Source organism: Rhinolophus hipposideros, assembly GCF_964194185.1.
Source record: "Rhinolophus hipposideros genome assembly, chromosome: 24".
Lineage (NCBI taxonomy): Eukaryota > Metazoa > Chordata > Mammalia > Chiroptera > Rhinolophidae > Rhinolophus > Rhinolophus hipposideros.
The window spans coordinates 22152196-22176066 of NC_138070.1; the positions used below are offsets into that span (position 1 = coordinate 22152196).

The following is a 23871-nucleotide window of genomic DNA, read 5'->3' on the forward strand; positions in this document are numbered from 1 at the left end:
TAGTTATCCATGATAACATTTATTATATAATTTGCATTTTTCTTAGCATCATCATAATTTATATATTTGTAATATAGCATCATCATTCTTAGCATCATCATAATTTATATATTTGTAATATATATTAATATACATTAATATATATGTATTAATATGTTCATAATATATATTATATGTCTCTGTATTTCCCCCATATTATATAAAGTTCATGAGAGCGGGGAGCTTTCTATTTTTACACTGCTGTATCCATAGCACTTAATGCAATGTAGATGATTAATAAATACTTGATAAATTGATTTTAATATTTAAATGTTTTTGAAGTCATTCAGTATGCTTCCTTCAAGATCCAAAACTGACATTTCTTTCTCTTGAGTACAAACTTCTGTACTAGTTTTCTGTCTGCCATTTCCTCTGAATCTGTAAACTGCCTAATAACGAGAGTTCTTAATCTTTTTCGTACTGTGGATCTTTCAGGTAGTGAAACCTGTGGCTCCTTCTCAGATTAATGTTTTTAAATAATGAAATAAATGATATACAGTTACCAAGAGAATCAGTTATAACAAGAGAATCAGTTATATTGAAATACCACTTTTTAAATATTGAGAAAACACATCTTTAATGTATGTGCTGCTTTATTAATGCCTTAAATAGCAAGATCAAGCAGCAGCTAACAACTATGATAATTTCAAAGTAGTGAGGAGTATAAATATTTCGAGAATTATAACTATAGTCTTCTCACTGGTCTTAATTCTAGTTTTTAGCCTCCTTCAGAACTCTGACTGTCACTCTAATGGTCCGAGGATTCTTTCTGTTATGAGAATAAAGTATAGATTTCTCGGCTCTCTCAGTCTGATGTCACTTTTTTTGCTTTTTCGCTGGATGGGTTCTAAACTTCAGCCATACTGATCAACCCAGCACTTTTCCTCTATCTTCCATGCTTTAGCTCCTGCACCTCCTCCTTTCTACAGATCTTTCTCATAGGCTGCCTATTTTAAAATCTTATCTGCCAGCATTAAAATACCACTTTCTGAAAGACGTCCACCAATAGGTACTAATACAGAGCAGAGCCTGATACATGATAAGTACTCAATAAATTGTAGCTATTATTAAATAAAAATTTTTCATGAAATTTGTTTTCATTATCAGCACAACTTAGTTCCCAGTAAACTATAAACATTTTGAGTGATGTACATATAGGAAACGAGGCAAAGCAATATATCAGTGTAAGCAAACAATATAACGTAAATGCATAAATGATTAATGTTTAGAATTTTGTTTTGATCTCATTTTGAATGTTTATCACTTTTACATCAGAATACCATGAGAAAATAATTTAATAGATGTGGACATTTCTTATCCTTCATACTTAGTCACCACAAAACCACCAATAATCCTTATAGATATGATAGGTTGAGTGCTATCAATCATTTTTTATAAAAAACCTCTCAAGCTCCTAAGAATTCTGTGTTACTTCTTTTGTTGCTGAGTACTCATTTGCTTCATAAATAATATACACCAAAAAACTGAAGTCTTGACCTGGGGGAAACAAGACTTGAAAGTATGACATCAACCATATTAAGTGTTGCCGTTTATACTAGTGGAGTCAATAAGACTTTGGAAGGAGGAGGTGTGATCAGGAGCAGACAGTATTCAAAGTTGTCAATTTAGACCGGTTGTGTGGAGCAGCTCAAACCCCAAGCGCTGACAGCTTGGGGAAGAATGCAGTGGCTGTATTGGGAGTGTAGCTACAGGGATCAAGTTGGCTCTGAGCTTGTGAGGGTGGTAATCGTGCTGAGAGCTTTACCTTCAGGGCCGCGGTCAGACCCAGATGGACCTAGAAAAAGCAAGTACTTTCAGGATGGCGGGGGAAATATTAATATGAGGCACAGTCAAATAAATATTATTGAAAGGAACTATACCACAAGTAAAGCTATTCAAATTAATTCTTAAGAATAAATTCTAGTTCCTAAGCTCTAATAATCAAACAACTAGAAATCCTGAAATTTTGAAGTAATGCTTTTCTTCAGTATAAAAGTTACAGTTTTTATACAGCAATTTGGAGAAGACCTTCTTTTTTCCTTCACATTTCCCCCCCCAAAAAAGTCTGCTGCTGTCAGTCCTAGCCGGCAAACAGTAGTAGATTTGAAATGGATCTTCTGTTTTTCACACTTCAGAATATGTAAAAATATTCCTACCTGTCCAAGTGGGAATCTGAAAATAATTGCTTTTTTAATAATATAAAACATGATTATTGTAAGTTTCTATGAGAATAAGTTTTCACTCTGTTGTAATAACAGTCTTTCTCAGCTATTAAGTTGTGTCTGTTACTTCGTTTTAAAACCAATGTTAAGAGAGCTCTGGTATGTTTCTTTTTTCCTTGACATTAATACTTTTCTAGAAATAAGTACTTACTTTCCCTCAGATTTTATGCATGTGAAGATGTTAGACTCTAATCAAATGTGTGTGAAGCTACTTGATCTTGTCCCACAGTTCACTGAAGCTGTTTTCCCCCCATACCCAGTCTTTTTTCTCGTTATATTACGTTTTGGCTAGTTTCTATTGCTGTGTCTTCTAGGTCACCAGATTTTTTTAAAGTGCATAATCTGTTGCTGATTTCAACCATTGTTCTTTTCCACCTCTAGAAGTTCAATTTGAGACTTACAGCTGTTTTGCTCCTTATGCTTTACTTTCTTAAGCATATGGAGCATATTTATAATAGCTACTTTAACATTCTTGTCTACTGATTCTATCATCTTTGTAATTTCTGGGTCTGTATTTTTTAATTGGCTTTCCTGTTCATTATGGATCATGTTTTTCTGCTTTTTTTGGATATTGGTCAGTTTTGTTTGGATGCATGACATTGTGGGTTTTACATTATTTTACAGAGTGCTAGATTTTTGGGGGTATCACTTTAAATATTTTTGGGCTTTTTTCCCCCCTGGAATACATTTAAGTTACCTGGAACAGTTTGATCCTTTCAAAGCTTGCTCCCCTTGCTCCACCCAAAGCTTGCTTTTAACTGTTTTTAGGCAGGTCTAGAATAGCCTTTAGTCAAAGATTAATTTGGCACCAGTACTTAGTCAGTACTCTTTTTTGCCTGTGTGTAAAGAAGTCATTCCCCTCTGGGTGATAGAACAAGAGCCATTCCCAGCCGTGTTCCAGGGGGATTAGTCCATCTGCTCCTTTCTAGTTGTTCCTTCCCCCAGCCTTGGAATTGCATTATGCACGTGCTCTGATCATTACTCAGCTGAAGACTCAGAGGGAGCCCTCTGCAGATCTTCCTGCCTTCTCTGAAGTCCTCTCCTTTGCTATACTCTGCCCCACAAATTCTGACTGACTTGGACTCTCCAAAACTAGAATTCTGTCCTCAACTCAGGGAGACTGCCAGCTCCATTTGGGTTTCCCTTCTCTGCACTGCAGCTTGAAAACCCGAGGCGGTAAGCTAGGATACTCATAGGACTCACCTGGATGCCCTGTGCTGCTGTGGTCAGATGTCAGAAAGCTTGTTTCAGATGTATGGTCTGGTTTCTTGAGTTATTTAAGGTAGGCAAGTAAACAGTACCTGTTCTTTCAGCATGGTTAGAAACAAAAACCTGTGAAGGTATTTAGAATTCATTTAAAACTCAAGTTATTTCCTTATTTTGAGCTGTCTTGTCTTAGATAACCTACATACACTTCATTGGTTATTTTTGTCTTTCGGTAGAATAGACAGAACTGGTGTGACAAAAGACAATTTAAATTATGTCTTAAATCATTCATGATCTCATCATCTAGCTTGTTTTATACATTTCTTCCTCTAGATAAATATTTTTAAGCTGCAGTCTGATTTTATTTTGAATCTTACCTTTAGTTAATATGATCTTCATGCTTAGTTTAATGGCTGCATAATCACGTCACCTACGAAGTCTGCCAATTAAGTTCACAAACGCATCCTAGAAGAAGCGCTACTTACCTCATCGCTGAATATCACTATGGTCACCTTCGAAGTACTCCCCTTGGGAAGCTATGCACCGACACCAGCGCCTAGTGCACCCTTCAAAGCAATTTTGGAACTCTTTTTCTGGAATGGCCATCAAGCTCTCGTCGTATTACTCTTGATGGCCTGAATGTCATCAAAATGTCTTCCTTTCAATATTGCCTTTATTTTCAGGTAAAGAAAGAAGTCATTGAGGGCCCAGATCAGGTGAGTAGGGAGGGTGTTCCAATACATTTGTTTGTTAAAAACTCCCTCACAGACAGTGCCATGTGAGCTGGTGCATTGTCGTGATACAAGAGCCATGAATTGTTGGCAAAAAGTTCAGGTTGCCTAACTTTTTCACTCAGCCTTTTCAGCACTTCTAAATAGTAAACTTGGTTAACTGTTTGTCCAATTGGTACAAATTCATAATGAATAATCCCTCTGTTATGAAAAAAGGTTAGCAACATCCTTGCAACAAGTTTGCCAACATAATTGTCAGACGTCATATTATATTAACATTTCATAATATATTAATCCAGGTGGTTGGCGATACAGGCTTTGTTCTTTTAGATAGTGATGTAGTAAATATCTTCATATGTCACCCCTATTCTTAAGGATGCTCAAAGGGAGAAAGGCAGGTGGGGTTTTTTTATTTTATTTCAACGTGCAGTATTTAGGCTGTATTAGGTATTTAGTAAATGTCAAATGATTGAGATGGAATTTCACTTATGAAATTCAGTTAGGTAGTTTTCAGTTAACCTTTTTAGGAATACTTTTATTTCATCAAGCATTCACCTTTACTTTTATGGAAGATTAAAGTAGCTAATTATGAAATGTTTATGTTTCCTTCTACTCATTAAATTAGCCCTCATTATCTACATTATTTCATCAATTTTGGAGGTATTATTTAGTGGAAATGCCTGTTTCAGATAAACTTATCTTGGAATAATGTTAGGTTTACAGAAAGTTGCAAAAATGGTACAGAGGTTCCCATATGCCCCACCCAATTTGTTTCCGCTGATGTTAATTAACGCCTTACATTACTGTCGCACATTTATCAAAACTCAGAAACCAACATTGGTATGTTATAACTCCCGACTTTATTCAGATTTTGCTTTTCCACTGATTTCCTTTTTTCTATCCACTGTCTAGTTCAGGATACCACATGCATTTAGTTGCCACGTCTGCTTCATCTCTGGTGTGTGGCTTCCTTACTCTTTGTTTTCATGACCTTGACAGTTTTAAGGAGTACTGATCAAGTATTTTGTAGAATGTCCCAATTTGGGTTTGTCTGATGTTCTCATTATTAGCCTGCAGTTACCGGTTTGGGGAAAGAAGATCACAGAGGTGAAATGCCCTTCTCATCTCATCCAGGGTTCAGAATGTCACGTGACAGCACTGGTGGTGGTGACTGATCACTTGGTTGAGGTGATATTTGCCAGATAGCGCAGATGTAAAGTTAGTTTTTCCCTTTCCAAATTCTGTTCTTGGAAACAAGTCACTAAACTTAGCCCACCCTACAGGTGTGGGAGATGGGAGAGATCAGCTCCATCTGGAGGAGAGTATCTATACATATTTGAAATTCTTCTGTCAGTATGTCTCTTCTCCCCCATTTATTTATGTATTTAATCAATCATTTGTGTTAATATGGATTTACGCATATTTCTTTTAAGCTTTGGGTTATAATCTAATACTGGCATTATTTTGTTGCTCAAATTATTCCAGTTTTGACCATTGGGAACTCTTTCCGGTTGATTCCTTTGGTCCTGTGATGTGCCCCCATTTTGTTTTTTGAGCACTTCCTTCCTTTCTGGCATTACACCATGCTCTAGGCTCATCTTGTATTTTCCCAGCTCTCACCCCTTGAACCAGCCATTTCTCTAAGGAGCCCTGGTTCCTTTTATTGGAGGCAGTTATTTAGAAACCAAGATCTGGGCATGGGATATAGTAGAATATTTTCAACCCTATGATACTAAATACCGTGTTTCCCTGAAAATAAGACCGTGTCGGATAATCAGCTCTAATGCGTCTTTTGGAGCAAACATTAACGTAAGACCCAGTATTAGTAGAGTAGAGTGAAATAAGACTGGGTCTTATACTAATTTTTGCTCCAAAAGTCACATTAGAGCTGATTGTCCGGCTAGGTCTTATTTTTGGGGAAACAGGGTAGCAGTAATACGTTAGTAAATTAACTTGAGCAGAACTGTATCCAAATAGTTGTCAAAACCTTCTGAACACAAAACAGAATTAGCCTTTTCAGTCAAATGACATCCTTCACTTAGCAAATCTTAAATGCATCTCTGGTCCATAGTTCATTATCAAACAGTGTAAGACAGGCAGCGCCAGCTGGCCTGTGTTGCAGCTTATACCATATTCCTTCCTGGCTTTGAATTGGGCTCAAGACTACATTTGAAATGTCCTTGGGCCACTAGGAAGGAGTTCGTTGGTTTTCCAGGTATCTTGGAGCTAAGGGGCTAAGACAGGTAGAAGCTGAGTTGTCGGGACCTGAAGTGCTTGTGGCTAACAGTTTGTACCTCTTCCAGTTCCCATATGGCATTTGTGGCTTAACTACTGAATTTTGTCAGCTAGTCTTCCTTTAAATGAGGCATCAGATAAGAACAGTATTTTGTTTCTCCACACAAATTGGATTAAGATGCTGTAAAGAAGACACGAGTCATTTATAACATATAGTTCTGTCCTTGAGGAATTTAGTCTAATTGGATGGAGAGCATTTCAACAGGACTGAGCTGGGAAACGGGAGGTTTGTGAAATAGGACCCACTCCCTCTGAATCTGCCCATGGCCACTATATCCAGAGCTGTGGCTCCCACCATCATTGCCAGTTGCTAAAACGGCTCCTGCCTCATGCACTGCCCTCCCCAGACATTCTTTAGCAATCTGCTACCTGAGGGACCTTCAGAAAAACATCAGTGTTGCCGTTCTTAAAATCTCTGCCGAACATCCTTTGTGGCTCTCCAGGATAAAATTGTAGATAATCTAAATGTGGCCTGGCTCCTGCTTACGCCTCCATCTTATACCCTGCTGTGTCCCCGTGTGTCCCACACTGCATTGCCCAGGTTCCTACAGACCTGTGGACCTTTACATGTGCCATCTGCTTTGCCTGAAATGCACCCTGCCTCCTCATCCCCCGGCTATCTCTTGGGAGCCTTTCACCCCACTTCATCCCCCCAGCCTTCAACCAGCCTCCTGCTTTCATAACACCCTGTGCCTCTCAGTTGTCCACATGGATCTGCCAATCATTCTCCTCCTCCTTCCCTTCTTAAACAGTTGTCACCTATACCCTTTTCTGTCCCCATTCCCCTCCTTTTACTTACACCCATGTTACCACAAATCATCTCATTGCAGATTCAGTGAGTGCTTTCCGGTTTTTGTCTTTCTCAATCTCTACTATTTGGAACTCTCTCCTTCTTTGGCTTCTGAAGCAGCACTTTATCCTGTTCTCCGTGGTTTAGCACATGGGCTTCAGAGTTGGACAGCCAGCATTCTCATTCCATTGTTAGTTTCCACTTTCTCACTCTCTTCAGCCAGTTCCTCTTCCTCTGGCTGCTCCAGTTCTATCCTCAGACCTCTTTTTTCGATATCATCTCCCCTCAGCAGTGCTACCACTATGGCTTCTGTTAACAATTCCCATATCTAATTCCTAACCTTAATCTCTCTCCTTAATGATGCTGAAAGTATAGGACCTTCATTTCTTCCATCTGAATCACCCTCAAGTATCCTTAGATTTTTTAATCCAGAAGTTCAAGACTGTCCTTGTTGTCTCCTGCCCCCCATCTTCATTTGTACCTCCCAAATCCAGGCCTGCCCCTAATGTTTGCAAGGCCTGGGTCAAGAATACAGTTGGAGTCCCATATACCGTATAAATCAAACCAAGAAACATTAACTGTAATAAATTCTCTCCTCCTACCATGACTGATAAACCTTAAAGACCTGGAAGGTCAGGTTCAAATTGAAAATTATTGAGCTTTTTAGAGTTCGGTGCCAGCAATTCAAGGCGAGCAGGCCTCTGGCATAGCCCTTTCTCTTCTCAGCCCCAGCGCTGTGCCCCGCGTGAGCTGGAGCTTGTGTGCATGGACACCAGCCTGACACTCCAGGAGCGGAGCACACCCTGCAAACCTGTGCACGCACTGGAGGAGCGGTCTCCTCTCAGCAGAGCCGCCATGCGGGAGGCCTGCACGGCCTTGGAAGCAGACTCAGGAGCCGGGGGCTCTGGGACTCCTGATGGGCATGTTCCCCGGACCCCATCAATCTCCTCATGAGGACGGGCCTGGCTGGCTGACAGGCACTGGTCCCCACAGATGTCCTGCTCATTTTTCTCTCCTGTGTTGGCTCTTGCCTTTCTTTATAGCCTTGCTCCTTTCAAAAGCTTGCTCATCCTTCAGGATATGGTTTCTACAGGCCTCATCTTTTAATCCTCTCCTTAGTACCTTTATTTGGACTTAATCTACCCAGCCTATTGTGTTTCAGATGTGCTTTACTATGATAGAGGAAGTGTATGTTGTCTGTTCCTGTCTCCTTCCCTCATTCAATTACAAGCTTCTTAAAAGCAGGATCATTATTTGTTTTTGCCACCAGTCCAAACATGAAGTCTCACAAATGGGAAGTGCTTCACAAGTGTGGCTTCATTGCACCACCGCTCTGGCATCACTCTGTGTTGTTGTGGCAACGGTATCAAAACAGGAAATGAAGTTAGTTTAGCATGACTTGTTCATAACTGACTCATGTTGGTTCCCTTTCTTACCTAAGTGATCACAAAACATCTGTTAAGTAATCTACTCCAGAATTTTGTGGGCTTTTACTTCCACATTATTGGTTAGATACGGTTCTGGAATGTGTTCCCCCCAACCCAGGCCCTGGAATCAGCCATTTATCCAAAGAACCTTGGTTCCTTTTTTTAAAACTGCTTTTAAAGAAGTAATTGATGCACAATATATTGCACGTATTTGAAGTGTACAGTTTGATAGTTTCATGGCTATGTGTCAAAACTTATCAACACAATCAAGAGACTAACATATCATCACCTCCCAAAGTTACCGTTTCCATTTGTGTAATCCCTTCCTCCCAGCAGCCCTAGGCAACCCTACTGATCTACTTTCTGACTTGGTTGCGTTTTATATGAATAGAAGTACTTTTCTTTTGGTCTGACTTCACTCAGCATAATTGTTTTAGGATCTGTGTGGTTTATATCAATAGTTGATTCCCTTTTATTGATGAATAGTAGGAAATTGTGTTGAGAATTAAGTATGCTCACTTTGACCCCTTCCCATTCCGCACAATTTATGGATCTCAGTATAGAATTCATCTGGGACTTGAGGCTGCATTTATATAATGTGACTGGGTGATCTTAATAGCTGGAGCTCCTTAGTGGACAGAAGAGGAGCGGACGGGTGGCTCAGTTGGTTAGAGCGCGAGCTCTGGGCAACAGGGTTGCTGGTTCGATTCCCACATGGGCCAGCGAGCTGCGCCCTCCACAACTAGAATGAACACAATGAGCTGCCGCTGAGCTCCTGGTCAACCAGGTGGCTCAGTTGGTTGGAGCGTGGGCTCTCAACTGCAAGGTTACTGGTTCGACTCCCACAAGGGATAGTGGGCTGTGCCCCCTGCAACTAAGATTGAACAACAGCAACTAGACTTGGAGCTGAGCTGCATCCTCCACAACTAAGATTGAAAGGACAATAACTTGACTTGGAGCTGATGGGTCCTGGGAAAAACACACTGTTCCCCAATAAAGTCCTGTTATCCTTCCCCAACAAAATCTTTTAAAAAAAAAGAGACAGAATGTTATGTATAATCTTTGTATCCTGTTAGAAAAGTCTTCGGTACATACTAACCCAGTGCTGGGTAAAAGTTTCTCCCTTTATTCAGGTGTTTGTACATGTCTAGTTTAAATAATATACCCAATTCCACTTTTAAAGATTATTCTTTCAGGTGGGAATGAGGTTAAATTAAGATACTTTGTAACTTTTCCCAATAATTCTTTATTTTTCAAATATTTTTGTGTTGGTCAAGAACTCTAAGGTAATTGTGCCTTTTCCTTTAAAGAGTATTCCGGTATTCCACTAGTACTTTGCTGTGTGTTTTTTGGTTTTTTGTTTTTCTCCCTTCTGCACCCTCCACCCTAGTCCGGTTCAAGCCATTGTTTCTCAGGCTAGTTGTATAGGACACAGCTCCCTGGCCCGTGCTGGTGTTATGAGCCTTGTGCTCCCCCAGCTGAGGCAGCTGGTCTGCAGTCATCGGTCGGCCGCTCATGGCAGCAAACGGCATCCCATGGAAGCTTTCGCCGACCTCCTGCTGTTCACCACAGCCCAGCTCCAGGGAGAGCTGTTGTTCACAATCTTAGGTGTAGAGGGCGCAGCTCACTGGTCCATGTGGGAATCGAACTGGTGACCTTGGCGTTAGAAGCACAGCGCTCCAACCACTTGAGCACCGGGCCGGCCGTGTGTTTTTTTTCTAATTAAAAATTTTTAGGGCCCAGCCGGTGGCTCAGGCAGTTAGAGCTCCATGCTCCTAACTCCAAAGGCTGCCGGTTCAATTCCCACATGGGCCAGTGGTCTCTCAACCACAAGGTTGCCGGTTGGACTCCTCAAGTCCTGCAAGGGATGGTGGGCTGCGCCCCCTGCAACTAAGATTGAACACAGCACCTTGAGCTGAGCTGCCGCTGAGCTCCCGGATGGCTCAGTTGTTGGTTGGAGCGCGTCCTCTCAACCACAAGGTTGCCGGTTCGACTCCCTCAAGGGATGGTGGGCTGTGCCCCCTGCAACTAGAAAACGGCAACTGGACCTGGAGCTGAGCTGCGCCCTCCACAACTAAGACTGAAAGGACAACTTGAAGCTGAACCGCACCCTCCACAACTAAGATTGAAAGGACAACAACTTGACTTGGAAAAAAGGCCTGGAAGTACACACTGTTCCCCAATAAAGTCCTGTTCCCCTTCCCCAATAAAATCTTTTTTAAAAAAAAATAAATTTTAAATATATTTTAAAGAGGTTCACATGGCTCTTCGATCAAAACAATATTAAAAGATATACAATAAAGATTTTTGTTCCCCTGTCTGTCCCACTCCAGCTTGGTATTCTGTCCCTCCCTCTACCACCACTCATATTAGTACTTTGTGTATCTTTCCAGACTTTCTTTATGCAAATATGAATAAATGTTAATATGTATTTTTCATTCTTAATTAGAAAAAAAGCATATTGTCTACTGCTAGGCCTTTTCTTCTTTTCACTTAATAGAATCTGAAGCTCTTTCCATGTCACTCCTTTTTTCAGCTGCATAGTATTCCACTGTGTGGATACCCACTCCCCTATTGATGGACCTCTTTTTAAGTGGTTTGTGTTTTTGTGGTTTTTTTGTGTTTTTGTGGGGTTTTTTTTGAGATGACTGTAGAGTCACATGCAGTTGTAAGAAATACAGAGATCTCAGTTTCCTCCGATGGTTACCGCTTGCATAACTACATTATAATACCTACAGCTGAGAGATTGACATGAAATTTACGGAGCTCATTCATGTCACTAGTTTTATGTGCACTCATTTGTGTAAGTGTGGGTTTAGTTCTGTATAGTTTTATCAGATATGTAGCTTCATATAACTGCTACCATTCTTTTTGACATCTATTGAAATGTTTGATTTTTTTTCCTCTTTAAAAAATTTCTGGGGCCGGCCCTGTGGCTCAGGCAGTTAGAGCTCCATGCTCCTAACTCCAAAGGCTGCCGGTTCGATTCCCACATGGGCCAGTGGGCTCTCAACCACAAGGTTGCCAGTTCAACTCCTCGAGTCCCGCAAGGGATGGTGGACAGTACCCCCTGCAACTAAGATTGAACACGGCACCTTGAGCTGAGCTGCCACTGCACTCAGTTGGTTGGAGTGCATCCTCTCTACCACAAGGTTGCCGGTTCGACTCCTGCAAGGGATGGTGGGCTGCGCCCGCCACAACTAAGACTGAAAGGACAACTTGACCTGGAAAAAAATCCTGGAGGTAAACACTGTTCCCCAATAAAGTCCTGTTCCCCTTCCCCAATAAAATCTTTAAAAAAATAATAATAATAATAATAATAAAAATAAATAAATAAATAAAAATTTCTGTTTTCTAATTGTAGTAAAAAACATAATACAAAATTTACCGTTTTTAAGTATACATTGAGTAGTTCTAAATATATTCACATTCCTGTGCAACGAATCTGTAGAACTTTTGCATCTTGTAAGACTAAAAGTGTTCCCTTGAACACCATCTCCTCATATCTCCCTCCCCTCCGCAGTCCTTGGTAACCACCATTCTGCGCTCTGATTCCATGAGTAAGACAAGGTCACATGCCACATATGAGTGGAATCATGCAGTAGTTTCTTTTTGTGATTGGCTTCTTTCACTTAGCATAATGTCTTCAAGGTTTATCCATGATGTAGCATGTGGTAGAATTTCCTGTTTTAAGGCTGAATAATATTCCAGTGTATGTGTATACCACATTTTCTTGATCCATTCGTCTATCAATGAATATTTGGATTACTTCTTGGCTGTTTTGAACAATGCTGTAGTGAACATGAGTGTGCCAATATCTCTTTGAGATCCTGTTTTGAATTATTTTGGATATATACCCAGAAGTGGGATTGCTGGATCATATGATAATTCTATGTCTGATTTTTTGACGAACTTTCATAGTTTTCCATAGTAGCTGGACTATTTCACATTCCCAACAGTACACAAGCATTCCAGTTTCTCCACATTCTAACACTTATTTTGAGGTTTTTACTTGTGGGTTTTTTTTGTTGTTTGTTTTTGATAGTGGCAGTCCTTATGGGGGTGAGGTGATATTTTGTGAGTTAGATTTGCATTTGTCTAATTAATAATTGAGCAACTTTTTATGTGCTTGTTAGTCATTTGTGTATCATCTTTGGAGAAATGTCTGTTTCACATGATGTCTTCTTTTTAATTGAACTGTTCTCGAATTCATAAATATTGGCCATAATAGATTATTCTTTTAATGTTATCAAATTATATTCACTTCTTTACTTTTTGTTGATTTTAAAGCTTGTGCTTATAAATGAAATTGGCCTTTAGTTTTGGTTTTTGTTCTTTATCATCAATTATTTTTTATTTTTTGAATTTATTTTTATACTTGACATACAATATTACATTCTTTTCAGGTGTACAACTTAGTAATTCAACATTTATATACCTTTAACCGTCTGTTACCATACATAGTTTTTACGATATTACTGACTTTATAATCTACACTGTACATTACATCCTCGTAACTTTTAACTGGAAGTTTGTATTTTTTAATCCCTTTCCCCTTTTCCACCCAGACCCCCACACTCCTCCCGTCTTCTCTGATAAGTTTCAGTTTGTTCTCGGTATCTATCAGTTTGTTTCATTTTGTTTGTTCATTTATTTTGTCTTCTTAGATTCCACATATAAGTGAGATCATACAATATTTATTTTCAGCTGTCCAACTTCACTTAGCACAATACTCTCTAGGTCCATCATTGTTGCAAGTGGCTTGATTTCATTCTTTTTTATGGCTGAGTAAATTCCGTTATATATGTATCGCATCTTCTTTATTCATCCATCTATCAGTGGACACCTAGGTTGCTTCCATATCTTGGCTGTTGTAAACAGTGCTGTGAACATGTTGCATGTGTCTTTTCAAATTACTGTTTTCCTTGGATAAACACCTAGATGTGGAATTGCGGGGTCATATGGTTGTTCTTTTTTTAAATTTTTGAGGAATCTTCATACTATTTTCCGTATTCGCTGCACTAATTTGCTATCCCACCACTAGTGCATGGGGGTTCCCTTTTCTCCACATCCTTGCCAGCACTTACTTGTTGTCTTTTGGATAACAGCAATTCTGACAGGTGTGAGGTGATTCCTCATTGTGGTTTTGATTTGCATTCCCCCGATGATTAGTGATGTTGAGCATCTTTTCATGTGTCTGTTGGCCATCTCTGTGTCTTCTTCAGAGAAATGTCTGTTCAGGTCCTTTTTTGAAATTGTATTGTTTTTTTGATGTTAAATTGTATGAGTTCTTTGTATATTTTGGAAATATATTAACCCCTTATCAGATATATCACTTGCAAATATCCCATTTAGTTAGTTGCATTTTTGTCTTATTGATGGTTTCCTTCTCTGTGCAAAAATTTTTTAGTTTGATATAGTCCCATGTGTTCATTTTTCCTTTCATTGTGTTTGCCCAAAGAGATATGTCCAAAAAAAATGTTGTGCAGACTGATATCATAGAATTTACTGCCTGTTTTCTTCTAGGAGTTTTATGGTTTAAGGTCTTATGTTTAAGTCTTTAATCAGTTTCAAGTTTAATTTTGTTTATGGTGTAAAAAAGTTGTGTTGCAGTTCCCTTCTCGTTTGGAGGTGCTCTGGGGTTAATAAATGGATGTTCTTCTGGCATACTCTAGGTGCCCTTTAAACCGTAGGTTTTTCATTGTACCCCAGTGTAGGCAAGTGCCTGCAGGCCCTGCAGTGACCCCTCACTCCCACTGCGAGTCAGCGTTGGGAGGCTGGGGTTCCCATGGCACCTTGTCTCCATCTCCTACCCATTTCCATGTGGGCTTTCTTATCTGATGTACAGAAGCTGTCTGGTCAGCCCTCATTTCTTCTTCAAGGTCAACGGCTCTGTCTGTAGGTGTAAATTTGATGTGTTTGTGGGAGGAGGTGAGTTGGGGGTCTTCCTACATTGCCATTTTGGTACCGGCGGCACTTATTTATTTTTAATAATTATTCACCTATAGGGATGAGTTAGGAAATTCTTCATTCTTTTAACCTTGAACAATTTATTTAACCTTGAATTTTTATTTTTGAAAACAGCAAGTTTATCAATTAAAAGAAAAATATGACTATCTAAAATTAACCCATCCAAAGACTCTGTAGTCACAGATGGGTTTACAATCCCAAACTGCAACCATAAGTTGTTTACAGGAGACACATTTAAAGCAAAAGCTGTAGCATGGCAGTAGTTGGGAGAATGGAGATGAGCAGAGATTAAATTCTTAGAGAAAAAGGAAACGGATTGGTAATGCCAAAGTGATTTTAAAACCAACACTATTAAAGACACCAAATAATTTATGGTAAAAGGTATGATAAAATATATAAAACAGAACTGAGAAATCGAAGGAGAAATGAGCAAACAGTAATTGTAGAAGAGTGTAAACTCTCTGTGATCAGTTTTCAGCAGATAGTGTAAACCAAAAAGACAGCAGAATGGAGTTAGGAGAACAGACAGGAACAGACCCAACCCCACAGACAGGGTCACACCTTTTTTTCAGGTGGGAACCAAGGAGGAGGATCTCATGCTTTCTCACTTGGTTATTTATTTCATCGCTGAGTGTTGATACTGTTGGAGGGGCACACTGACCATAAACCCTTCCCCCCAACAGTCTTGCTCTTGAAAGCAAGTTTATTGCCATGTTTGATTACCACGTTTCAGTAAAACTAGAAATTTATAGTGTTAAGTTTAAACCAGTATCTTATAGAGGTTTTAACCTCTGTTCGTGTTATACTCATGATCCTTCTATGATTTGAATTACTCACAAAATTTCTAAAAATGTTCCCAATATTGAATAAACTTGCTTAAGCAGCATACCCTTTTTTTTTTAATTTAATTTTTTTTTCCCCTACCTGAGAATTAGTAGTTTAGGCTTTCATTCAGCAAACCAAAGCTAAATAAGATTTGCGTAATGATTCTTTTATTTAAGGAAATCTATTTCATGTTAAAATATTGGGGGTACCTGCGTACAGTATATTAACGGTGTCATGGGAGAATTGAAGCTGAGTAAGATAAGGTGCCTCCTACAGCATAGTTTTGTGATGGAGTCAGGCAAATGCATCAAATAATTGTCAGAATGAGTAGACTGATAAATATTATAGAAGCACAAACTGGAGAATAAACTTATTTTACTGTTTTAGATTTCTAACAGTTATGAGGAAATAAGAGGTAATGTCTTATTGCCTGTCAGTGTTATTTCATTGCTTTAATCAATGGACGAGATAATACGGTAAGCTCTTATAGAAAAGATGCAATAGAATACTGATCATAATATAGATAGTAATATTCAAGATTCAAATTCATAAAATTAAAGATATAATTATTATTGCTTCTGCTTGGAATTCAGTTCTTAAGGGCAACTTCGGAAGAACTTGACCTTTCTTACAGCTATGAGAGTATGTTTTTTGAAGAATACTTTATAAGTTTTGTTATAAAACTACCCAGATACCTTGGTTAAATTTCTTTGGGAGTGAGGGGAAAGAAGGAGTCATGTCATTTTGCAAGTAAGACAGAGTTGGTGTAAGCATTCAAGGTGTCCTCTTGAGTCCATTTTTGTTAGAGATGAAGATGTAGTTGATGGTCATTGGAATGTTTCTGCTGAGTCAGAGGAATCTGATAAAACAGTAGGAAGTTGTTTTGGAGGCAGAAATGGTACGTCTCACCAGAATGCCATTGTTGTTAAAAATCAGTGGGAAATTGGCTTTCCGTATATGTGGCATAAACGCATGTTGCTGGGTTTATGAAAATGGGCATCCACAGTTAGCAGGGCCAGGCAAGCGCTGGTAGGCTTGAGATTCAGTTTGTGCTGTACGGTGCCAGCTGCATCCTCCCTAGCTTGAGGCCTTTTTGTGGATAATGTACACGCTGCCTTCATGTGTATGAAACAGGTATTTACCCAGAGTGCTAAACATTTAGTACTTCACCAGTTTGCATTCTTTCTTCCAAGATGTTCTGAAAATTGTTTTTAATGCCATCTCTCCCCCTCCTTTTTTTTTTTTTTTAGCTCTGCTTATGATAATGTCAACAAAGTTCGAGTAGCTATCAAGAAAATCAGTCCTTTTGAGCACCAGACCTACTGCCAGAGAACCCTGAGGGAGATAAAAATCTTACTGCGCTTCAGACACGAGAACATCATTGGAATCAATGATATTATTCGAGCGCCAACCATCGAGCAAATGAAAGATGTGTATCCTTTTCAGACAGCTGTCTTCACTGCCTGGTCACCTTATTTAAAAAATGTAGCTTGAAGTTTCCTGGACTTACCAGAACAAAGGAAAAGTATATAAAGCACTTTTAAAGGGAACTTGTAATCTTCTTGACATTTACTATAACACTTGCATTATATAAAACTTTTCTCTGATTCCGTTGTATCTGTTGTAACTATGTTTAGTGTCTTGGCAAATCTGATGTTTTTTTCTTATCAGTTTCAGTAAAGATTTCTTTAAATGTAATTATGGAAAATCTTGGTTAATACTATTTTCAAGCATGTTTTCTCCATTCAAGGTTTGGTTTGTTATGGTGAGAAGGAGAAGAAAGAGGGTACCCTGGATATTACCTGGTTAAATCAAGACTGTCCTGATCTTAAAGTCATTTTGTCTCTAGGTCTCAGTTTTCTCATCTTTCAAATTAAGTTACTAACTAGTCCTCATGATCTTTAAAGCAATTCAGCTCTGAAGTTGTTATTAACTGTCACCAGCATTTAGAAATAGATGGGCTGAGCAGGTCCAGAAAACACTACCTGGGTAAAGAGTATATTTGAAAGACAGAGGTACTATATGTACTGAAGAGGATCTGCCAGAAGAAAATTCCGATTTCTGTTAGTACAGCATTCCTACCGCTTTGCTTAATTTGAATTCTGCCCCTCCCGGGAGAGGCAGCTCACTGTCTCTAGGCAGCCCTTTCCATTTTTAAACAGCTCTGGTAATAAATTGTAGTGATATTTTAAGTGAAATGCCTCCTGCTGCTACCACCTGTTGTCCTGCTTTACCTTTTGTCATAAAAATCAAATCTCTTTCAGATGACAAGTTTTCAAGTCAGTTTCCTTTGAATCCCATACTACCGTGTTTCCCCGAAAATAAGACCTAGCCGGATGATCAGCTCTAATGCGTCTTTTGAAGCAAAAATAAGATCGGGTATAATATAATGTAATGTAATGTATGTAGCATAGTACAATACCGGGTCTTATATTAATTTTTGTTCCAAAAGACACATTAAAGCTGATTGTCAGGCTAGGTCTTACTTTTGGGGAAACACGATATGTCTCATCTAGCATGAATCTGTAGGAGACATAACAATATTTACACAGAAATGAATAAAAGAAATGCAAAAACACTGCTAATGAAATACTATTATGGTGAAGTTAAAAGCTCTAAAAGCTTTTATAATTTAATTCCTGTAAGAAAGAAGTTAGCCATAGCTAAAATTCTAGATACTTAGATACATGGAGAGGGATGAAAGCAAGAGGGACAAAACTAGCACAAGTCCCTTCTTAGCATGACTTTTCCATAGTCTTATTTATTTAGGATCTTAACATTAATTGAATAGTCAAATAAACTGAGGGTTGAATTTAGTAGCAATATGTTTTAGGCCTGTATTTCCAAAAGTTTTATGGTTGATTTTTGAGGAAAAGAAGGGGACAGGAAGGTAAAAGAATAGTGGCATTACAAGTTATTGCTGGGCCAGAGAGAGGAGGAAGTATATGATACCTTCTCCCAGTCCTTTCCAACAAGCCTTCGAAGGGATTTTGATAGTAAATAACTTGGAGAACAGGGAAGCCGAAACTTCAAGATTAGCCTATATTTCCATTACAGCCTGTTTCAGGTTTCAGTTTAGGCCCAAGATCAGTTGTGTCACGCAGTTATAATGCCTCTTGTCTCAAGAGGGGTTAATTACTTCAGATACCTTCCATAAGAGTATACCAAGTTTTAGTTTCTCATTTCCCTCGTGGGCCTCATGATATAATAATGGACCTTTGGGGGAAGGGGTTCATTTTGTTTTCAGTGTTTTGCAAAGTGTGACTAGCTATTTAGTGTGTTACCTTAACCTGTCCAACAGATATATAGTACAGGACCTCATGGAAACAGATCTCTACAAGCTCTTGAAGACACAACACCTCAGCAACGACCATATCTGCTATTTTCTTTACCAGATCCTCAGAGGGTTAAAGTATATCCATTCAGCTAACGTGCTGCACCGTGACCTCAAACCTTCCAACCTGCTGCTCAACACCACCTGCGATCTCAAGGTCAGCCAGGTTATTTACTCTTAGGGTGATATGTATTGAAAAAACTCTTTTACTGGGGCATGTTTCTATTTATTGTTACTCATATTTAAAGTTACACCAGAAATACATGAAAACATTCTTATGGCAAAAAGAAAAAAAGCAAGAGTGCTAATTCTCTTCCTTTCCATCCCCTTGCTCCTTCCTCTCCAGAGATAACCACTATAACAGATTGGTGTATTCTTTTCTTATGCTGCTAACATACATGTGTACTTCTATGCTTATATAAATAAATAGGATCATGTGCATTATGTGTAAGTTAAAAAATGTTTCATTGGTCAACTTTTTTCAATAAACTTTATACCAAGAATCCTCAGAAAAACCTCAATGACTTTAATACCTAATAAGGCATTCCCAGTAAATAGGGAAACTCTAGATCCTTTATAGTCCTGAGAATTCTCTTGAAAATGGGCAACAAATATATTTATATTTTAATAGCAGAGCTAAATGAGTAAGGAAATCTACAGATTTCTTAGATATGATGAAGGGATATGGATTCAGTCTGCTAAAAATGCATGTGAATTCAAGAAGATCGAGATAAATGGAAAGACATCCCATATTCATGGATTGGAAGACTTAGTATTATTAAGGTAATAGTACTCCCCAATAATATATAGATTCATTGCAGTCCCTGTTAAAGCCCCAGGTGGCTTTTTTGCAGAAATGGACAGGTTGTTCCTCAAATGCATGTGGCAATTCAAGAGACTCTGAATAGCCAAAACAATCTTACAAAAGAATAAAGTTGGAGGACTCACACTTCCTGATTTCAGAACTTTACTACAAAGCTGTAGTAATCAAGACAGTGATATTGGCGTAAGAGTATTCATGTAGCTCAGTGGACTAGAACTGAGCCAATAAATAAATCCATGTTTATGATCAACTGATTTTCGATAAGAATGCCAGTATAAGTCATTGGGGAAAGAACAGTCTTTTTAGTAAATGGTGCTAGAACAGTTGGATAGCAACATCCAAAAAAATGAGATTGGACCCCAGCTCACTCACATCATGTATAAAAATTAACTCAAAATGGATCAAAGACCTAAATTTAAGAGGTCAAACTAGAATATAGTTCGAAAACATAGGAGTAATCTTTGCAATCTTGCGTTAGATGTGACATCAAAAGTACAAGCAACGAAAGAAAAATTCTAACCTAGATTTCATCAAGGTTAGAAACTTGTGCTACAAGTAAATCATCAAAAAAGTGAAAGATAACCCACTGAATTAGAAAGTATTTGAAAATCATAGACCTGATAAGAAACATATCTAGAATATATGAAAAACTTACAACTCAACAATTAAAAAATAAATAACCCAATTTAAAAATGGGTAAAGGGAGAGGGTGGCTGGGCCGGTTAGCTCAGTTGGTTAGAGTGCTTTGCTACTAACACCAAGGTTGCTGGTTCGATTCCCGCATGGCATGGGCCACTTTGAGCTGCGCCCTCTTTAAAAAAAACAAAACAAAACAGAAAAAACGGGCAAAGGACCTGAATAGACATTTATCTAAAGAACATATACAAATGGCCAATAAGTACATCATTAGTTAGTAGTAAATCAAAACGACAGTGAGATACCACTTCATACAAACTAGGATGGCTATAATGATAAATGATAAATATTGGCGAGGATTTCACTCCTTCATGTATACCTAAGTGAAATGAAATGAAAACATGTCCACACAAAAAGTAGTACACAAATATTCATAGTAGCAAAATAGACCAAAAGTCGAAACAATTTGAATGTCCAGGTGATGATGAATAAATAAAATGTGGTAGATTCATACAATGGAATAAAAAAGAGTGAAGTACTAGTACATATTACAACACAGAGGAATCTTGCAAACATTATAATGTAAGTGAAAGAAGCCAGTCATAAAGGGCCACATATTGTATAGTTCCATTTATACGAAATGTCTAGAACGGACAAATCTATAGTGACAGAAAGTAGATTAGTGGTTGCCTAGGACCGGTGGGATTAGAAATAGACTGCTAATGGATACAAGATTTCTTTTTGCAGTTATAAAAATGTTCTAAAATTGGATGGTGGTAATGGTTGTATAACCCTGTGATTATTATACCAAAATCCTTTGAATTGTATCCTTTAAATGGGTGAGTTTATGGTATGTGAATTATACTTCAATAAAGCTGTTTAAAAAGTATGTGTAGATTTAAAGCAGTGATCATTTCTTGGACTTCAGTTCAACAGACATTCCTGTGAGAAGCCCAATACAGTATACATGGCAAAGGAGTTGAGTGTCTGTCCCTGAAATCTGTAAACGGATAGGTCAGAAATCTGAAACGATAAATGATTGTAATATCTGCTGTAACTGAGATATTGAAAAGAATGGTGTACAAACACAAAGGAGAGAGGTGGGTTAGTTCTGGCTAGGGCTATGAGAGGCATCAAGAAGAAGGAGGTATCCCTCTAAAGATGGAAAGGCTTTCAGTAGACAAGTGGCTATGTTGGGCATAGGATATTGAAAGCAGAAGGAACAACAGAAATAAAAGTAAGTAGTAAGGGACTAGTGCACAAACTGAGACCTTCTCTGTGTGGCTGCAGCTTTGGATGAGAAATAGGGAGTCACTGACACTGAGCTGGAGAGGTTGGTTGGAAGTAATCATGGAGAGCCTTCTGGAACTATCTGAAAAAAAGGCAGTGGGTTCTGTCATTAGGTGGTCGGCTTATCTGCTATCATTGAGGGTTTAAAACAGGGTGGCTGACATACATCAGAAACAGTTGGATTGGACTCTGTTACCTGTTAGGATCCTTCAAATTAGATTCATGTATTTTCCACATGGGATGTAACCAGATCCTTTCTGATGGATCTGTGCAATTAAAAGCCAGGTGAGAACAAAAGGAATGAGGTCCTTTTAGGATTGGCCACACTTTGTTGGCTCTTAGTGATTTTCTTGAAAAATTACAAGAATATTTTTCTGTCTCTTAGTGTTTTTCTTTTTTCTTTCTGTTTCTTTCTGCCACAGTGTTATGGCAGATCGCTTTTGTTTGTTTTTGGAGAGAGATTTTCAATCAGTATTTTAAGTATATAATATTTCTGGGGAAAGTTGACTTACTTTTGCATGAAAATGCTCATCTTTAAGAAGACAAACAGCGGGGGAGAGAGGGAAATAAAAAAAAAGAAGGCAACAGATAGAATCACACTTCTTTTCTCTGTGGACTTCTCTTTACGTAGGGCCATTTTATTCACTACTCACCAAAATTTACACCTACACTGATAGGTGTATTCTTGGTCATCTGCACTATTCCAGGCATTGTTTTTAAAACCCAATTTAATACACAGACTCAGAAACACAATAGGAGGGTCTAGATATTTACGGCAGCATAATTCACCAGTTCTAAAAATGTACGTATAGGCTGTGCATTGTTTCCATGGGCATGAATATTCCAGAGAGAATCTCATTCCAAAGATGAGTGTGGTATTTCACTAAGTCACAGATTTGTCATGGTGAGCATGTCCAAAAGGCAGGTCGGTCCGGTGGCAGTTCAGGAGATCTGGGTTGAGAAAGCACCGATAGGGAAAAGTCTTCTCCGCTTGAGCTCTGGAGTCACTGTACATCCATCACATCCTCAGTACCTTGAGGTCATCCTGCTGCTCATCCCACAGGCCCCTGTGCCTAGAAAGTTTGTAACCTGTGGCCTTACTCACTTCTTATTTAGGGTCTTTTGAGTTTTCAAATAGGTAATTATGTCATTTCTTCCTTTTTCCTTTGCCTTATGTGTTACTGAAGTGTTTCCTACTCTTGAGCCCTCAGATTATCAGCTTTTCTCGGTGTCTTATAACTTTAACTGTGAACTCCGGTATCAGTTAAGGCCAATAGCAATGAGCTTTCTTTTTGGTTTCCATAAACATGCTTTGCATTTGTTATCTGAAGCCCTGAGACCCAGCAGACGCTGGCTTCTCGGGGCTCTCCTGGGTTCCTCTCTTGTAGACTTTCCCTTTATGTCTCAGGACCACAGACACAAGGGATTGAAAAGTCTGTTAACTTATTTTTGGTGAACTGCCACGGGGATATGTTCTCGAGCAGTCTGTGTCCTTGCTTTTTGCTAGGCTGAGCCCACAGAAATCCTATTAGTCTTGAGATGCTGGGATCACAGCATGTGTGGTTCTGGGTGTGCCTGGACTCTGGAAGACATGAAATGAAACCTGTCTTTGGAGCTTCCTTTGTTTCATGAAAATTTGAATTTACACTGCCCAAAGAGTAGCCAAGAAGGAGTACTATAGGTCATTTTGTGTTTCTTGTACCATATGCTAGTTGTCTATCTCCCTTCACAAGGAATTGTCATAAATATTACTGTTTTTTTTTATTGAGAGAGAGAGAGATGGGAGAGACACGATCAGGAAGATGGCTTGGTGGCAGTTTGTAAATGGTCTTGAAACTCATGCTTAAAGAACGTGGACTTCATTCAGTAGGTAGAGGTGATTAGTTAAAAGATTTTTGAGCCAGAGAGGTGACTTGTATTTTAGAAATAACACATAGGCAACAATTTTGCTTTCATCTAAGTCGAGAGGAGTGTGGAGACATCAGCCCCAATATTTGTCCTCATTGACCTGTGAATTTATTTTATTCTGATTTTTAAAAAAATCTATGTGGGATTCGTTTTGTGATTCAACTGATCCACAAAAAAATGGATCAAGTCTAGACCCAGCCAGTCTGTGTGACACGCTGCCTAGAGAACAGTGAAGCGTCTGTGGCCATGGTCTGGGGCTTGTGCTCATTTCTTTCTGCTGACAAGACACAGTAGTTCTCTGCATGATTCAGAATGTGGCTTCAAGTGTCCATTTATACTACACAAAGCACACTGAGTAGTTAGCTCTGTTTGAAC

The 23871-nt window shown here is 38.8% G+C and overlaps 1 protein-coding gene across 1 annotated transcript in view; it reads left to right on the top strand.

The window, feature by feature from the left end:
- Positions 1–23871, top strand: part of MAPK1 (mitogen-activated protein kinase 1) — an 86588-nt gene that overhangs the window by 35736 nt on the left and 26981 nt on the right. The window contains exons 2-3 of the mRNA XM_081037340.1: positions 16756–16938; positions 18807–18996. Coding sequence (XP_080893466.1) covers positions 16756–16938; positions 18807–18996 — 373 coding nt within the window. The remainder of the gene's footprint in view (positions 1–16755; positions 16939–18806; positions 18997–23871) is intronic.